General features: G+C 38.5%; 1 protein-coding gene across 1 annotated transcript in view; it reads left to right on the top strand.

Annotated features, from left to right (window-relative positions):
• The window catches only part of SLC9A2 (solute carrier family 9 member A2), a 33,536-nt gene extending 17,823 nt beyond the window's left edge, over positions 1 to 15,713 (top strand). Inside the window, exons 4-12 of the mRNA XM_005516555.3 lie at positions 40 to 257; positions 1,658 to 1,860; positions 4,390 to 4,479; positions 5,771 to 5,841; positions 7,278 to 7,439; positions 8,032 to 8,128; positions 9,035 to 9,166; positions 11,096 to 11,186; positions 13,197 to 15,713. Coding sequence (XP_005516612.3) covers positions 40 to 257; positions 1,658 to 1,860; positions 4,390 to 4,479; positions 5,771 to 5,841; positions 7,278 to 7,439; positions 8,032 to 8,128; positions 9,035 to 9,166; positions 11,096 to 11,186; positions 13,197 to 13,567 — 1,435 coding nt within the window. The 3' untranslated portion in view covers positions 13,568 to 15,713. The remainder of the gene's footprint in view (positions 1 to 39; positions 258 to 1,657; positions 1,861 to 4,389; positions 4,480 to 5,770; positions 5,842 to 7,277; positions 7,440 to 8,031; positions 8,129 to 9,034; positions 9,167 to 11,095; positions 11,187 to 13,196) is intronic.
• The last annotated feature ends 612 nt before the right edge of the window (positions 15,714 to 16,325 follow it).

The following is a 16,325-nucleotide window of genomic DNA, read 5'->3' as shown; positions in this document are numbered from 1 at the left end:
CCCAAGACAATGAAATATGGGATAATATTTGCCTTTCAGGATTACATCTTGTGCCATGACCATGAATAAATACGTGGAGGAAAATGTTTCTCAGAAATCCTACACAACGATAAAATACTTCATGAAGATGCTGAGCAGTGTCAGTGAGACTTTAATCTTCATCTTCATGGGTGTGTCTACGGTTGGGAAGAACCATGAGTGGAACTGGGCCTTTGTTAGCTTCACCCTCCTCTTCTGTTTAATCTGGAGGGCACTAGGTAAGCAAGTCTCAGACTATGGGTCAGTATTCTTTGCAAGTGAAATGTTTTATCTCTTTTCATGTAGAAAATGCCAAAACTTAGACAGAGACCCATTAGTTTCTAGCATGGGTTTTGTATTAGTAACATGCCCTATATCACAGGGTCAGCTTCCACCTTTCCCTGAAATGGAACCTAAAAATCAGTTTTGCCCTGATCCTGCTCATCTAAAGCAAGAGGCAGTCTGCTTGTTAATCACAATACATATATTTAAGTAAACATTATTTACAAATAAGCAAATTTTGGTAAAAAGAATTAGCAGTCATACAGTAATTAAAAAGGTTGTTTGTGTTTGTTTGTTTGCTTGCTTGTAGGATTTTTTGTGGGATTTTTGTTGTTTTTTTCTTTTTTTTGCTTTTGTTTTGTTTTTAATTTATGTTTACTAGCTTTGTGATTTTCACAGTCATTGACATGAATAGTATCAAACCAGGAAATGCTGTAATTGAAGTGTAAAAAAACCAAAACCCTGTAAGAAACTGATATCCCTCCTGAATTTACAGTAGTGGCTCTTTTTCTTTTACCTAGAGAGCTAAGTGCAGGGCAGGCTGGTAGGTCTTAAATCTGCTCCTCTCCCCAGCTTCATCTCTAATAATGATTCAGTCCCTGCATGTGTAAAGGTGGGTCATGCTCTAACCCATGTCCAGCTCCCAAATCTCCTTTCAGAGCAGAAACCTGGGCTTTTTTCCTACTGCACCTGCAACCCCACATTCAATACTTTATGCTGAAAAGCAGCCAAACAGCCTGATTGCCACCCAGCTCTTGAACACCGTGCTTGCTCCCTTAACCTGCCTTTATAGCTTTACTCCAATCTGCCACATTCCTGGAACATTTTTCCAAGGTACACCAGCATGGGCTGGTGTCTTCTCCCCCCATCCCAGGTCCTGCATCCCTCCTGTCTGTATGGGTAAAATTGAGTGAACAGGAGTTTGCAGGGCTCAAAGGACAGATTGACAGAGGGGACAGACCAGTTTTCAAAATCACCTCAAATTCTGCTAAAAAGCAAGTAGGGATCTTGGTCTATCCTGACACAGGGAATTATTGCTGTTCTAGAGGTGTAGACTAGCAGATAGCTGTCTTGTGGTGATCTATTAGCTGCTTCAGGTCCTAAATCCAGCTGACCTGAGGTGTTTAGCTCACTAAGTACGTTCAAAATGATGTTCTTAAGGCTTTTTAATGTAATATTATGGTATTTCAAGTTGCTAAGTAGTGTTTAATTTCTACAATAATATATATTGAAGAAGCAAATAAAAGGTAAGAAGCAAATTGAAATGTTTTTAAACAAATATTGGCATCATGTGTAAGCTGTGTAATTTAAGTTTCCTTTTTTCCCCTTCCTCTCTGTATTTGTTTCTTTCCCTCAGGTGTTTTTGTTCTGACTCAGATCATTAATGTATTCCGGACAATACCTCTCACTTTTAAGGACCAATTTATTATCGCCTATGGAGGTCTCAGAGGAGCAATTTGTTTTTCACTTGTATTTCTGCTTCCTCCTGCTGTGTTTCCCAGGAAGAAATTGTTCATCACTGCAGTTATCGTGGTGATATTCTTTACCGTTTTCATTCAGGTAGTACCTTTCTTCTCCTGAACTTCTTTCTCAGACAGGTCGTAAATAAGCCATAGGTAGAAAAACAAGGGTTCTAACTTACTGTAAGGAACATACTTGAAGGTACTCACCATAGTCAGAGTAGAAAAAATTGTTATGCATACCACATGCAGGTAGCAAAAGTATGCCAGAGATTAAGTACTTATGCTAATGTATAAGTAGTATTAAGTATTTAGGACTAGTGAGGTTGGAGTAGAGACAAAAGATAACCTGGGTACAGTTGCAGCACTAATTCCTTTTTCTAAAATGTTTAAACTTGTGTGTTTACTCAGGAGTTGTGTTGGATATAGTGCACAGTAAGCTAAAGACACTGAGGGTTCAGACAGGTGGAGTCTGGGTGTGAGGAAGTGATGCTGCAAACCAGCTGGACATCCCTAAAAAAGCACCAGGTGCGTGTTAGGACATGAAGAACTTGTTTCTGATGACCACCTGGACATGGGGGCCTGGTCAAGGGTGACCAAGAGACTGAAACCTGCAAATTGTAGAGGAGGCCAAGCCCATCAAATAAACATATCAGACTAGTCATTATCCAGAGCAGTGAGAGAGATGTGAGTGGCTATTAATGAAATTTCAGGTCTGTGGAAAAAAATACAGAATTTTGTTGCTCTGCCTTTTACATGGCAAAAGGTGCACGTGGGAAGCAAGTATCTGTGCTCATGCTTTGGAAAATGAGCAAGGTGGAGGTCAGTTTGTTGACTTTAAGTGTGAAAACTAGTTTTGAAGGAGAGAATAATTTAAAATATGGAGATAAATGGAATGTGCTATGAGATGCAACATGATTTATCAAAGAAAAATCTGGTATCATTCTTTCAGGAGGCAATTTATTTTCTAGAGTAAACTCATTTAACTGGACTATTGTAAAATCTTTGGGGAAGGGGCTACACAGAAGATTGTTAGTATAACTAGTCATTAAACTGAGATTTAGATTGACAATAGGATGACTGTAAAATGAATGAGGAAGAAGCTTAGTGTTCCTCCTTTAAATAGAAATAGAAGCAAATGGTCATTTGGTTCTCTAGTCCTACCCTGTGCTCAAAGCAAGGCCACCCTCAAGTTGGATCATGTTACTCAGGGCCATGTCAAGCTGAGTTCTGAATAAATTGATGGATGGAGATACCTCAGCCTCTCTGGGCACCTGCTCGAGTGTTCAACCACCCTGGCCAGATAATAGGCTAACGAGATATTATTAAAGGAATTCCTCAAGGATAAGTTAATACTCTTGTTCGTTGACCATGGCACATAAATGCGGGAGTTTTTGTTGCTTGTTTCTTGATGACAGATTTTGAAAAGTGTTCTCAGGGTGACAATGAGATAGAGTATCCTGTAGAAAGAACTGAGACCCAATATGAAAGGAACAGAATGAAACTGAACAGTAATGTGTGCAAACGTGTTCTTGCAAGGACTTTCTTATTAGGAATTTCTCTTGTGAAATGGGAACCTTTGATTTGGGAAAAAATAGAAAGAGGAAGAAATGCAGGTGTACTAGTTGGTAATGGGGTGGATTTTAAGTCAGCTATACAGTGGGGACAGAAGAAAGGCAAATCTGATCTTAGGACACACTGAGACAGGTATTTCCATTAGAGCATAGTGGCACGTTCTGGAGTGATCATGGAGTGATCATGTGAAAGGAGACCAGGATGCCTTGGCCTTAGCAAGATGAAGGAGAAGACGGACTATAATTACTGTTTATATGAGGGAGTGAACACTGTTTAAACTAAAAAGACAAATGTTGGCACAAGAACAAAGTGGTTCACAGTGACCATGATGCAATTAAGAAGCAGCTTTCTATTTATTGGAACAATAAGGTTCAGGATGAGTGTTCCATTATGAGCAATGGGGCAAAGAAACCTAACTACTTTTAAGATAAATCTTGATTCATTTATGAAAAGAAATGTGACCTGGGAGTCTGGGATAGTAGGGACTGATCTCAACACCAGAGGAGATTCATTCCTTTCCCCTGTGCCAGTGTGTCTGTAAAAGTAAACAAATTATCTTAATTCTTCCACAAACAATTGTTGAAAACCATTATATCATTTAGGGATAGCCAAACCTTTTTGTTCTTTCTCTGAGAATGGCCAGGCAAGGATACATATTTACAAAAAACCTTATTTTCATGATCTTAGATATCAATGATATAACTGTTTCCATATCTTTGAATATCTATTTTGGAAATAATCACCAGAAATGAGGACTTTGCATGTTCGTTTTGAAATTGCAGGGAATCAGTTTATTAATTCATGTTTTTCTAACACATAACAAAACTGGAAAAAAAAAAGGTTTAAAATTACTGTGGATGGGGTACGTGATGTATTCCTGATAGGTTCTGTTAGGCTGACCCTCTTGGACCTCTCTGTTCTAGGGTGCCCCTTTCTTCCTCCTGTTGCATTAATGGAGTCTGAGCTGACAAGGACCTCATAGCTAAGTGCAGAACCTGCTAATCAAAAGAATGAATTCACTTTTATAATTACTGTGTTCTTTTTTTCTTCACAGGGAATAACAATTCGCCCACTAGTGGAGTTTCTTGATGTCAAAAGGTCAAATAAGAAGCAGCCTGCTGTCAGTGAAGAGATTTATAACAGGGTATGTTGCAGCCTCAGTATCATAGGTGAAAGCCTTGTATAGATGAAATTCCTAGTCACATTCAGACAGACATTCAGCATCAGTATTATGGAGAAATTGTACTAGATTTCTTTTTGATAGCTGTTATAAGCACAATAATTGTAAAGTTTATATTTAACTTTCGGCAATTACTGAAATTAGTGTTACGTATAATTATTTTGGAATCTCTCACTGTCTTAATTGTTCAGATCCAGAAGTAAATTATCTCTCTGTAGTCTATTTCACACATGAGATACGTTTTTTTTATAATTTGGCTCCATCAGGAAACGTTTGGCTTTATTTAATTACATTATACTGTATTTGATTTAATCTAATTAGTTAAACAAATGCAAACTTCTCTTAAACACGCTATTAAACTTACTTAACTTTTACATCATCAGTCTTTTTATGGATATATGTTCGGTCTATGTGTGTCTCCAATTGTTGCAGATTATTAGCCATGCATCTTCTCGAACGTATTTCTCCTTGCAGCATACCTGAGGCAAGTGGTTTGAAATTTCCAAAGTGAGGAATAGTAAGGGCCATATTTGGGAAAAAAGCCAATCTAGGCATATGAAAGTGTCCTTTTAGAGCTTATCCTTTGGACATGTCTAGCGGGGTTTTCCCCTGAGACTGAGAGACTCCTACGATGGTTCCTGAATTAAAGGCAAACATGCCGCCTCTGGGATCAAATGAGACCTTAGCTGAACTGATTCAGTTTTTCATAATTGATAATAGACTCAGGAAGAGTGTGTTTCTAATATTAGGTGGGCAGAATGCTTTAAGATGATACAAATTCCTGAAATAGGAGCTCAGGACCTAGTGCTAGCTCTCAGTTCTGTGTGTGCATCCTGAGGAGCTGGCGCTGATGTAGGAAGCTTCTGTCCACTGAGATTCTCTTCTCCATAACGTCATACTTGCCTCACTGTCACGCCTGGGGAAGTTCCAGGCATAGCAATGAGTGGCTAGGGAATTTCAAATGAGTGAAAATATGGGAAGAGCCTTTAGTTTCAGACAGGAGCTGAGCAAGATTGACACTGAGGAAATTAGCAGCTAGCTTCTGTCCTTTTGTGGCTGTGAGCTAAGGAAGATTCGGGGGAAAGAAACAGATTCTATCTTTGAGCTTGGTTTGGACTGCTTTTGGTAAAACTGAAGCATTATCCTGAGTTGTGACTAGATGTTTCTGTTTTAAAGTAAGTTGGAAACTAATTAGTCTAAGGACATGCCAAGTGAAGCCTTTAAGTTTATGTAATGAACCAATGTTTTCCTTTAGTTCTTTGACCACGTGAAGACTGGAATTGAAGATGTGTGTGGACACTGGGGTCACAACTTTTGGAGAGATAAGTAAGAGTTGCATTTGAAACTCTTTGTTACACGAGAGAGGCTGGAATGGCTCTGCAGCAACAAACAAAGGCTGTCAGGCATCATATTTCATTTTCAGTGTTTATTCTTGAAAATGTATGGTTGTTTTTAGAACATGTGGGTTTCAAAGGGAAACTAGAAAAACAATGTCTTTTGCTAAACCACAAGCAAGTACAACAGAGTGTCCTGCTGGGAAGAAAGGCAGCTCTCTGATCCCAGGGTGAAGTATGGTACCTTCTGAGGGTGCATGTTTCTGACTGTTGCAGAGCATTTCCTGTGTGTCTGCTGAGCCTTTCATCCCACCCAGCTGTCTTCCTGCAAACTGTATTTCTTGGGGCAGTTAAGTGATGGGTTAGTTTCCTATTTGAAGGTAAACATAAAAAAGCTATTTGATTTCTTCTAGAAAGATCAAGGCAGCAGCTGGCATGAGATACATGAGAGATCCTAATGGCAGGCAGCTCCACAGGTCTTGATGGTATTACTTAAGACTTAGTATCAGTTAAGAAGATTACCCCTGGCATTACCTGAATAATTCAAATTTTTACTTTATCTGCTGAATCATCATCATTAGGTTGGATCTAATTCCTTTCACAGCCAAATTCTTTAGACCCAAAGCATGGTCACTGCTCACCACCCTCTAGTCTCTGCTCCAAGAAGAATTTAAATGTTTTTTATAAAGAGAGAATAGCACCAGCAGGAATGGCTGAGGAGAGCCCTCTCCAAGTGACTTGGGGACAACATAGTGAGGACAATTTCCTGACAGATGCGTGACACGGGTACAACTTCTGTTTACTCAGCCTGGTTCTCCTCCAGTCTGTGTGAGATCTTTAATGAAAAGGGTGCAGAGCAAAGGAGAGTCCCACCTCTTCATGACCTTCATGACCAAATTCAAGAATAATTTCAGAATGTCTGGAGGGCAAAATATTTTCTGACAAACAAAATCAACACCAGCTGTAATCAATATTTTTTCACTAAGCATCCAAGGGGGTGCAGTTGCTTTAGAGAAAGGAAGAACTTCTAAAGTTTTACAAAAGCAGGCTAAAATTTCAAAGAAAAAGCAGTTGATGCAAATTTTGGCCTTTTATTTGTTATTACAGTAAATATTTAATGTTCTCCTTGCCTTGGTGAAAACAGAGAATTAAAAATAATATTTTCTAAGAACATAGAATACCTAAAAGCTTAAAATTGCTTCTAGGGAGACTGCCCATTAACATATTACCTAAAACACAGCTTAAGACTATCTGAAATAAAGCTGAAATTGACCCTTTCTTAGGTTACTCAGCATTAGGTTGTTAACATGAACAGACACATTCCCTGACAATAAAGTCCTTTAAAATTTCATTAACTGGAATATATTGGCTTTCTTTGACTATGCACTGTAAAAATTAACTGGTTGGGCTGGTTTGCCTCACGTACAGGTTTAAAAAGTTCGACAATAAATACCTGCGAAGACTTCTAATCCGTGAGAACCAGCCCAAATCCAGCATTGTTTCTTTATACAAGAAGCTAGAAATCAAGCATGCCATTGAGATGGCAGAGAGTGGAATGATAAGCAAGGTCCCATCATCGGTGTCTCTCAGGTAAGCAAGGGATGCCAGCATGGACAAGCGTCTCAGCTGGGTCACATACTTTATTCACAGCCTGGGCTGTCGGCAGGATAATCACTTTGACTTAGGGTATTTCATGTCCTAATGTCACCAGAACAGTAAGAGGATGTGAAACAAGAGCCTTTTGCCTGTAGCTTCAGGTGAAGTGCTGTGTTCTTCCAGGCTGTGCAGTTGCACTGGGACAGCTGCTCACTGGAACATTGATCTGCCTGCCGTGTAGGGCGGAGGTGGACTTGAACATGTGCCTGCCTGTCTGCTGAGAATAGCTCACAAGGGAACCCTGAAAGGCGTTTTGAGTAGTATCTAAGTACAATGGACAAATTATTGTAATTTTTATCACATTTTGTTTTCTTAACACAGATTTAAATTAAATCAAGATTTCATTTCTGCATGTTACATTTTCACCTATTATGTGGTTGTTTTGAAATGTTGTTTCCACCTCTAACAAAGGAAATAATTCAAATGTCATTCCTGACCATAAAAATATAAACTTTCTCTCTCTCTTTCCCTCCCTCTCTCACTCTCCTTCTCCCCTATTTTCCTTTTTTTTTTCATTCTTCCACAGTGACTATCATGAAGGAAAGATAAAGCCCCTTTCTCCCACTGAAATGGAAAACATGCGAGAAATATTAACAAAGAATCTCTACCAAATACGACATCGAGTAAGGATGAACTTTTGCCTACATAAATATCCCACTGCTCTTGTAATATACTGAATATCTTCCTAACACATCTTTGAGCTAGTACATCTGCTCCACCACATAATAGCAAATAATGCTGTTATTTACTTCTGTTGCCTTGAATCTATATCTTGTCATATGTACAGTAACATATTCACATTCCTTTGTGTAAATACTTGATCTTATACAGTTGATAAGGCTTAATGTTTTTGTCTTATTACCTCTAATGTACCTGCAGCATTAAAATAGGATCATAGGTACCAATTCAAGCCAACATTGTCTGCTTGTATCAGTATATTGGTCACTGCATGATATGGGATTAGATTTTTTATTTGCCTCCAGTTGTAAAGTTGTTTGTATTAAGAGCAGAGATGATGAACTGGAAAAACAGTGAAATAGAAGCAAAAGGACATTTCACATTTATCCTCCTGTGGCTAAGTAGTTTGAATGCCTGAGCCCTTGGAAAACATTCAAAAATTGAGCAAGCTTCAGATTGCTGGAGGTAAAAATGACTTCCCTCTAGGGGACTCATCACTTTCAAATGTGTGTCCTCTACTGACATACTAACCAAGCTACTACAGTGTGGGGGTAAACATGGTAGTAAGCCAGCTTCTTCCATTTTGTCTTTCATTATAAATATCAGCAGGTTAAAAAAAATGAACCAAAACCAAACAAAAAAAATCAAACAAAACAGGTGGCTGTGAAGCAGATGAATAAAAACATTCTTGGCATAATTACTGTTCCTGTTCTTAATCATCTGCAATATGACCTTGTTCACAAGGATTTATGATGCTTGTTAAAGCAAAAAGCCTATTTTTCCATGTTCATATAGTCCAACACATTTGACATCATGCTTTCCAGGCTGTGATCACTGCTTTTCTATTTCAGACAATGTCCTACAACCGACATAGCCTGGCTGCAGATGCAAGTGAAAAGCAGGCCAAGGAAATTCTGATCCGTCGCCGGCACAGCCTTAGGGAGAGCCTGAGGAAAACAAACAGCCTGTCAAGGGAAAGACCGGTACTTGCATTTTGTGGTGTTTTTTTGGGTTTTTTGTCTGTTGTTTTTTTTTTTTTTTAATTTTAATTTTTTTGAAGGCTACTCTTTGTAGCTAACTGTAATGCAGAAAAAAAAAAATCTTCTGAAATTCAGGAAAAAATCCTGAATTTGGAAGACAACTGCACATGTAATATCACACACCGTGAGTTGCACACAGGAGCCCCTTAATTTGTGTTGACACCTTCAGCAAAGGTTCAGTCTTGCAGAATGTGATATGGGAGTGGGATCTGCTGCCATAATTTTACCTCAGAGAAGCTAGAAAGGCTCTGTACACAATGTACATAGGATCAGTAATCTCTATCAGTATTTTGATGAAATGACTTTGAGACAGAAAAGCTACTTACAATAAGCTCCAATATATAGGGGAGGACTTTTGACCACATCATTCAGAGCAAGCTCTTCACTTGAAAAATATTGTATGCTCTTTAGTATTCATAAAATACTAAATAATATAATAATATATAATAAAATAATATAATAATAAATACAATCAGGCTTTCAGATTTTGGCACTGGTTAGGAAAACTCCCTCCACTTACAAGGATTGCTGTGGCATGATAATATTTGGCTCTTTGAGGGATTCCTGCAGTAGTAAACTTTCAACTGTACTGGAATGGAACACCCTAATTAGGCAGGGAAACTTATCCTTTGGGTCATACTAGGTATCAAAGAAATTAGCCATCCTGTGTATATATATTTTCATGTTATAGGAATAATTAGTGACTGTTGTCTTCATTGATACAGTTGTCCTTCAGCAGTCCCAAAAGGGCTGTGTCTCATAGGTGATCAATACCAGAGCTACTGTGGTGTTAATTATGACAATAAGACTGTTCCTGAATGATTTTTTTTCCCTCTCAACCATAGTTACATATATTATCTTTTTCATACAATTAAATTATTTACTGTGTGGAATAGTGAGGAGACTCAGAAGGACTTTTGGGGCAGGAAGAGAAAAAGGATGTCTGATAACTTTTTAAAACACACCGGCTATAATTTTAAGAATAATTATCCTTGGATAAATCCTTCACAGAGGGAAGAGGAGAAAGAAGAAAATAATAAAAATCCAAAGAGGAAAAATCTTTAAGGGAAAATAAATTTCCTTACAGGCTCCCTTTGGGTCTGCCACAAGTAATGGTATGAGCAGAGGAGAGCTGGTAGACTGTAAAGATTTTAAAAATCTTTGTAGCAAATGTAAGAAAGGATGTCCTTGAGAAACTTTTGAATTTAAAAAAAAACCAACTTGTCCTGGAAAGTACCTCTCATGTTCCAGGAAGTATGAAGTGTGGTCTGTTCCCAGACCCTTTAAATCCTAGTCTGGGGAAAACAAGGATTTTATGCCCTGAACTGGTAAATGATCATGCTGGTGCCTGACTTCCTCATCAGCTGCAGTGTGACTAGTCAGCTGTATAAAGCCATTTATATGTATAAAGCACTTGCTGGATCAGAATACAGATTAGTTCTTGAGCACAAGCTTCAGTCTCACCCAAATTTTTTGCAGCTGACTAATAAAAAGTTTTAAACAAGTTTTAAACACGGGGCTGCGTGAAGTGCCATGCTTGCAGCATTTTCCTTCCTTAGGAAAACCTGCGTAGCCAAGGATGAGATTAGAGACCATACATTTATTAACCCTGATCTCAGAGGGCATATCACTAGGCTTTCATTTGATTAAACTGCTTGAGATTATTCAGTCTTTACCTTAGTTAGCACAGACTTCAGCCAGCAATCAGCACTGAGTGTGTAGTAAAAGATCACATATTAGCTAATCTGAAACTACTCGCCAGCCCTTTAGCTACATAAACCTGTTCAAGCCTCAGCTGTGTATCTTAACATGCATTATGCAGGTACACTAGGCTGCAGTGACTTAAAATGTTCTGGTTTTCTTTGTATGCAGGCTGCAGCAAATACTAAAAGATTCCTTTCACTTCCTAAGAACACTAAACTCCCAGAGAAACTACGCGTGAGAAATAAAACATCTTCCAGAGGTAATGAAATTTTTCTGCTTTTCTCTTACTGTGCTGCAGTCATTTTGCTTACATAGAAGGAAGGTTATTCCAGGGATGATGTAGAGAAATCAGCAAATTAGAGCATTTAAAGCAGTGTGTCCTAAAGCAGAAATGTGAGTGTAGAGAAATGCCCTGGACAGCAGGGTTTTGTGGGGCTTTCTCACTTCCTATTCCATTCTGGCATAGTCCTCCCAGCACATCTCATGTCAGCAAGCAGCAGCTGCACTTTTGCACCAGGAACACTACCATGGCTTATTCTGCTCATCTTTATTCCATAATGTCCAGATATCTCTCCTGGATTATGAGCTATTTGGTTCTTTTCTCTCTGGGGTCAGGGTAGAGGACACTGCTCTGAGAACCAAACCGGAGTGGGTAATGTGGACAATAGATCTAGTTTATTGTTTTCATTAAGAACTCAAAATGCTGTGGTGTACAACCAAATTGCAAATTTTTTTCCCCTGCCTAAACTCACAAAGGTTTTATATGGTAGTCCTTAAGTTCTAACAACAACAACAAAAAATCTGTTGGAGCACAAATATTTGATGTGAAAACTTTCCCAAATTCTATATATTACTTCTGATTGTTACTGGTTTCATTATCATGCTTATATTATACTTGGGAGCATTTTCTTTATGGCAAGCTGTCATCAAGTTCTCTTGCTGAGAAGAAGAAATCTCTGCAGAGTTGCTAAAATTTCTTGATCTCCACCCCAATTAGTTTTCCACTATTCCCAATTAATTTAACAATAGACTGTGTTTTTGTCTGTTAATGATATCTTTGCTCTCCTGAGTGTAGGATGCCTTTTATTCTGTAGTTAATCTGCAGAGGTCACCTACTGTCACCTAGAATTAAAGAGAAAATATGCCTCCAGATTATTCAATTGTCAAAAAATATATTATTTGACATATTTAGAAGGGAAAAGCCTGAAAACACAGTCTGATGAAGACCTTCCTTGATATTTAATTATCTGGGTGAATGGACAATTACATGGTGATATGTTTTTTGACCCGTTCCTCACCTTTTTAAAAGAAGTAACATGAAGGCTACTAATCTAAGTTGTTCTTATGACAGTTGCACAATACACAGTTGTTTACTTTGATATATTTAAAACATCATATCTGATTTAAGTCTAAGAAAAAATCTGAGGCATTCATAAACTACTGTTAAAATTTTTATCAAATGACTCAAGTGTGCAAGTTTTGATGAAGATGTTAATTCTTTTTAAAGAAGTTTGTTGGCGAAAAATATATGCACATGTGCACATCCAGACAATCTCCAGCTTGGTTTACCTGGCAAGGATCATTTAAGGGCATTCCCTAAACAACTATGCCAGCTTTCCCTAGAGCATATTCTACCCTGCTGTGAGTGAGAGGACGAGTCTGCAGCACTTGCAACCTATAAGATTTGCCCTGTTGATTCTGTTTCATGTCCTACATTCAGCCTTATTAAGGATTGGATATTTCTACCCATTGACATTGAGAGATCCTCTGCCTGGTAGAGTATTGATGCTCCTTTTCCAAAGTCAAGTTTCTGCAGCCCCTGTACATGTTGTGCTCTGGAAATGCCTCTAGGTTTAAATTGCATGACATGTGAGGCTGAGAAATCTAATTTTGGTATCCTGCTTGGATATAAGCACGGACTAGACCCTAAGCTCAGAGAGAGACAGTTTTTTTCTGTCTAGAGAAGTGGAAATTTCCCAGAACTGGGGAAATGTCACTTTAATTAGGGGAACTCTTGGCAATCAAGAAGCAGCTGAGTGAGGCCTTTCTATAAATCACACTTTTGAGGGTAGAGATGTTTTTAAGTTAAATCTGTCCCCTATTTTGGCAGAGTTAAGAGGCTGTTACTGGGGCTAAGAAAGCACTGAATATAGAAAAACATGGGGAAACTTTATTCTGTGGCTGCAAGGGCTCAGTGTGCTGTTACTCAAATATTCCTGAAACAGTTATATTCTACACCTAAAACTATACTTTTGTTTCCAATTAACAGTGGGTGACAGCAGTGACTCTGATTTGGATGCTGCTACCACAGTGCTCAATCTAAGGCCCAGAGCAGGGAAAATCTTGAGAGAGCAGAGACTGAGACAACAGAGGCCACTACCTGAGTTTAGGGTGGAGTGGAAGAACGAAGTTGACGGGAGCCAGGACGGACGAGGAGAGCAGCAGGACCCAAGCACCTTGCCTCAGCCATCCATTGGGTTCAGGCAGCCACTGCTGACGAGACCAAGATTTGGCACTTTGAGCAGGGAAGATCTGACTGCAGACCATGGGTCAACAAGACCCATGCCACCACCACGGTTGGTTAGGCAGGCATCACAAGGGGACAGGCAGAGAAATAAGCCTGAGAACCAGCCTTACTGAACATAGCCAAAGGAGAACTGTTGATAATAAACCATGGACATACTGAATTAGGATTCTCAACTATCTGATCAGACTATGGGATCCATCAAAATAACAAAACAAGCCTCAGTCTGGGTTTAACCACTTCCATTTGAGTTAAATCAACTCCATTAACTAAGTGAAAGGAATGCTGGAGCAATTGCAAAGTTAAAGACATTAAAAAAAATATCTCTTTTATAAATAACTTATGGAAATGCTTTAATTTAATTATGTTATTTCCACTGTTAAAATAGTATGTGCCTTATGATATCATCTCTCATGGAACCAAGTCATGAAGGTTCAATACCCAGTTTTCCATTGTTGAATTGTTGAATTGTTGAATTGTTGAATTGTTGAAAGTCCAGTGATGAATGGATTCTTAAAAAATACCCCAAACTTGTGTATCATTTCAGATTTTATTTATAATCAATAATACTCATTTTAACCAGAGCTTCAACATGAATAACACTGACAACTGCACAATGCACCTATCATATAGACTTCTAAAGAAGAATAAATGGATTCCTGAAGCCTAGTTTGTTTGAAGACCTCTGATGCAGAAAAAGAGGAAGAAGAGAAGAAACAACCTGCAGGGGCAGGATTGCAATTACAGCTTGTAAAAGGGACTTGCAACAAAGACCTGAATAGCTTGAATTTTTACTTTCTGAATTTTTGGCAATATGTTACCTTTGAAAGGTACTAAGGATCACCAAAGAAAAACTGAATTACCTTGCCTTTCACTTACGTCAGCAAGAACTGAGAGCACTTAGCAGAACACCAGAAGGCCTAAAACCAGAAAACTTCAAGTGCATAAATAATGTTCTGAATCAAAATTGCTTTTTTTGCACCTTAGTTACTTGGTTGCAATGTAATGCAGAGCAGTAGAATAGTTGCAGAGCACTGCACGTAGGCAGAGCAAGCAGTCTCCTGTTTGAGTCAGGGACCACTGAGACTCAAGAAAGCTCATTCAGCTCATGCTTGTGACCCTGGTTAATTTGTTTTACTTTTTTTTTCCTCGTGTAAAAGTGGAAAGATAATCTTTACTTTGTCTGAGCTATGCACTCCAAGGAACAAAAATGTTCCATCTAATTTGCTTCTACATAAAAGTAGCACAGTGGGGCCCTGGAATCAGCTGAAGTCACTGTGCACCTTAATAACATGGACTTCTTGATCCTAGCATCAATGGTTGCCATTTGAGGGCGTATGGGAAGGGAGGGTACATTAAAATAAATTATACTTAACTGTAGCTCTCAGGAATTTGCACTTTCTGTCCCACTTAATCTAAGTACTGAGCTTGCTTTAGCACAGATACACATTTCAGTACAATGCAGAAATAATTTTCTTTCTACTTGTTACAAAAGTGATAACTTTCATTGAAGAATGTACACTGTGAAATCATAACTTTTCTCTTTCATTAGCACATTTCTAAATCTGTGGGCAATAAGATTAATTTTTTTTTAATTTAAGCTTGTTTTGAAAGAACTATTAAAAATCAGAGTTTCCTTTTAAATCCACAAAGTAGATTTCTTTCAAATGTTCATGGGTGGGGGCTGATAAATGGGGATGTAAGAGTTCCCTTCTTCTAACAGGATTTCCAAAATATTTATTTCATGTATGTATTTGAAATATCAAACCTTCCTAAACTTTTTCCTTAGTACAGGTCCTTTAGACTTTTTCCTCTGTTCCAGCTGTGAAAAATTCTGCTGTGTGGCAGATGCAAAGTCTAAGCTGCAGAGGAATGGCTGTGTGAACCCTATAAATCTCAGCCAAATGTTCATGGCTATTCTCAACACATGATGATTGTGTAAATCTATAAATACTTAGCTGTCCTCTAATGAGCATCTCCTGGTTGGAAATAAAATTGGGTTCAAGCAAAGCCAGCAAGTTTTAAAAAAAATTTCAATTTGTCTTTCAACAGGAAAGTACTTTCATCTCTAAAATTGTCAGGGAGTGCTATGTCACTGCATTATTTGGATCACGTTTGAATAAGAAGAAAGCCTTGAGTTTTGATTTCAGTTTTGAGACAACATCCTCCTTACGGATCAGACTGTTTAGATTAGCTGCTTTATATTAAGCCGATCTGAAATCTGACCCAATAAATAAATAAATGTGAAATGTTGCACATCAACGTTTAGTTTATTCTCCATGGAGTTTTCTTGTTCATGTGCTGGTAACGACCAAGCACTTGGCTTCTATTTGGGGAGAGCTGCCTTTCATTTTTTTCCCAAACAGTTGTTATTTTTTATGGCACAATTTTAAATAATGAATGCAGGTTTCAAGAACACTACTGCTATGCTGGTTGCCCATTAATGCAGGGCATGTTCACATTATTTGTGCTTAAAGTGGTGCCCCATAGTACAAACACATCAAATTGAAGGTCGTTTTTATGAAATATGGTCTTAAGCTCTTGGTGCTCTAAAACATGATAATATGCTTCTACCTTTCCAAAGCACTTTGAAATCCATAGAATTCAAGCATCAAGGCACATCTCCAGCATGGTCACACTGTGAAGCAGAATTGCAAATCTCCTGGGACTTTGTGTCCTTGTGAGTTCTCTCTGCCTTCCTCACTTCTGCTATTCTTCCCACCCTTTCCAGGCTCTTTTCCACCACTGCTGAATCAGACCCTTGCCATGTCTGGGAACTGATTTCTGGGTCCTCTCCTTTTCAGTAGCAATGACAGCAGCAGGTGACACAGGCATTGTTCCAGTTAGCCCTTATCATTCAACTCTTACTCTGGT

This window comes from Pseudopodoces humilis, chromosome 2 (assembly GCF_049639895.1).
Source record: "Pseudopodoces humilis isolate 2021_Gansu_Grassland_sample_001 chromosome 2, ASM4963989v1, whole genome shotgun sequence".
NCBI classification, from domain to species: domain Eukaryota; kingdom Metazoa; phylum Chordata; class Aves; order Passeriformes; family Paridae; genus Pseudopodoces; species Pseudopodoces humilis.
The sequence above is the reverse complement of the archived record's forward strand: the minus strand, read 5'-3'. Positions and strand labels throughout refer to the sequence as shown.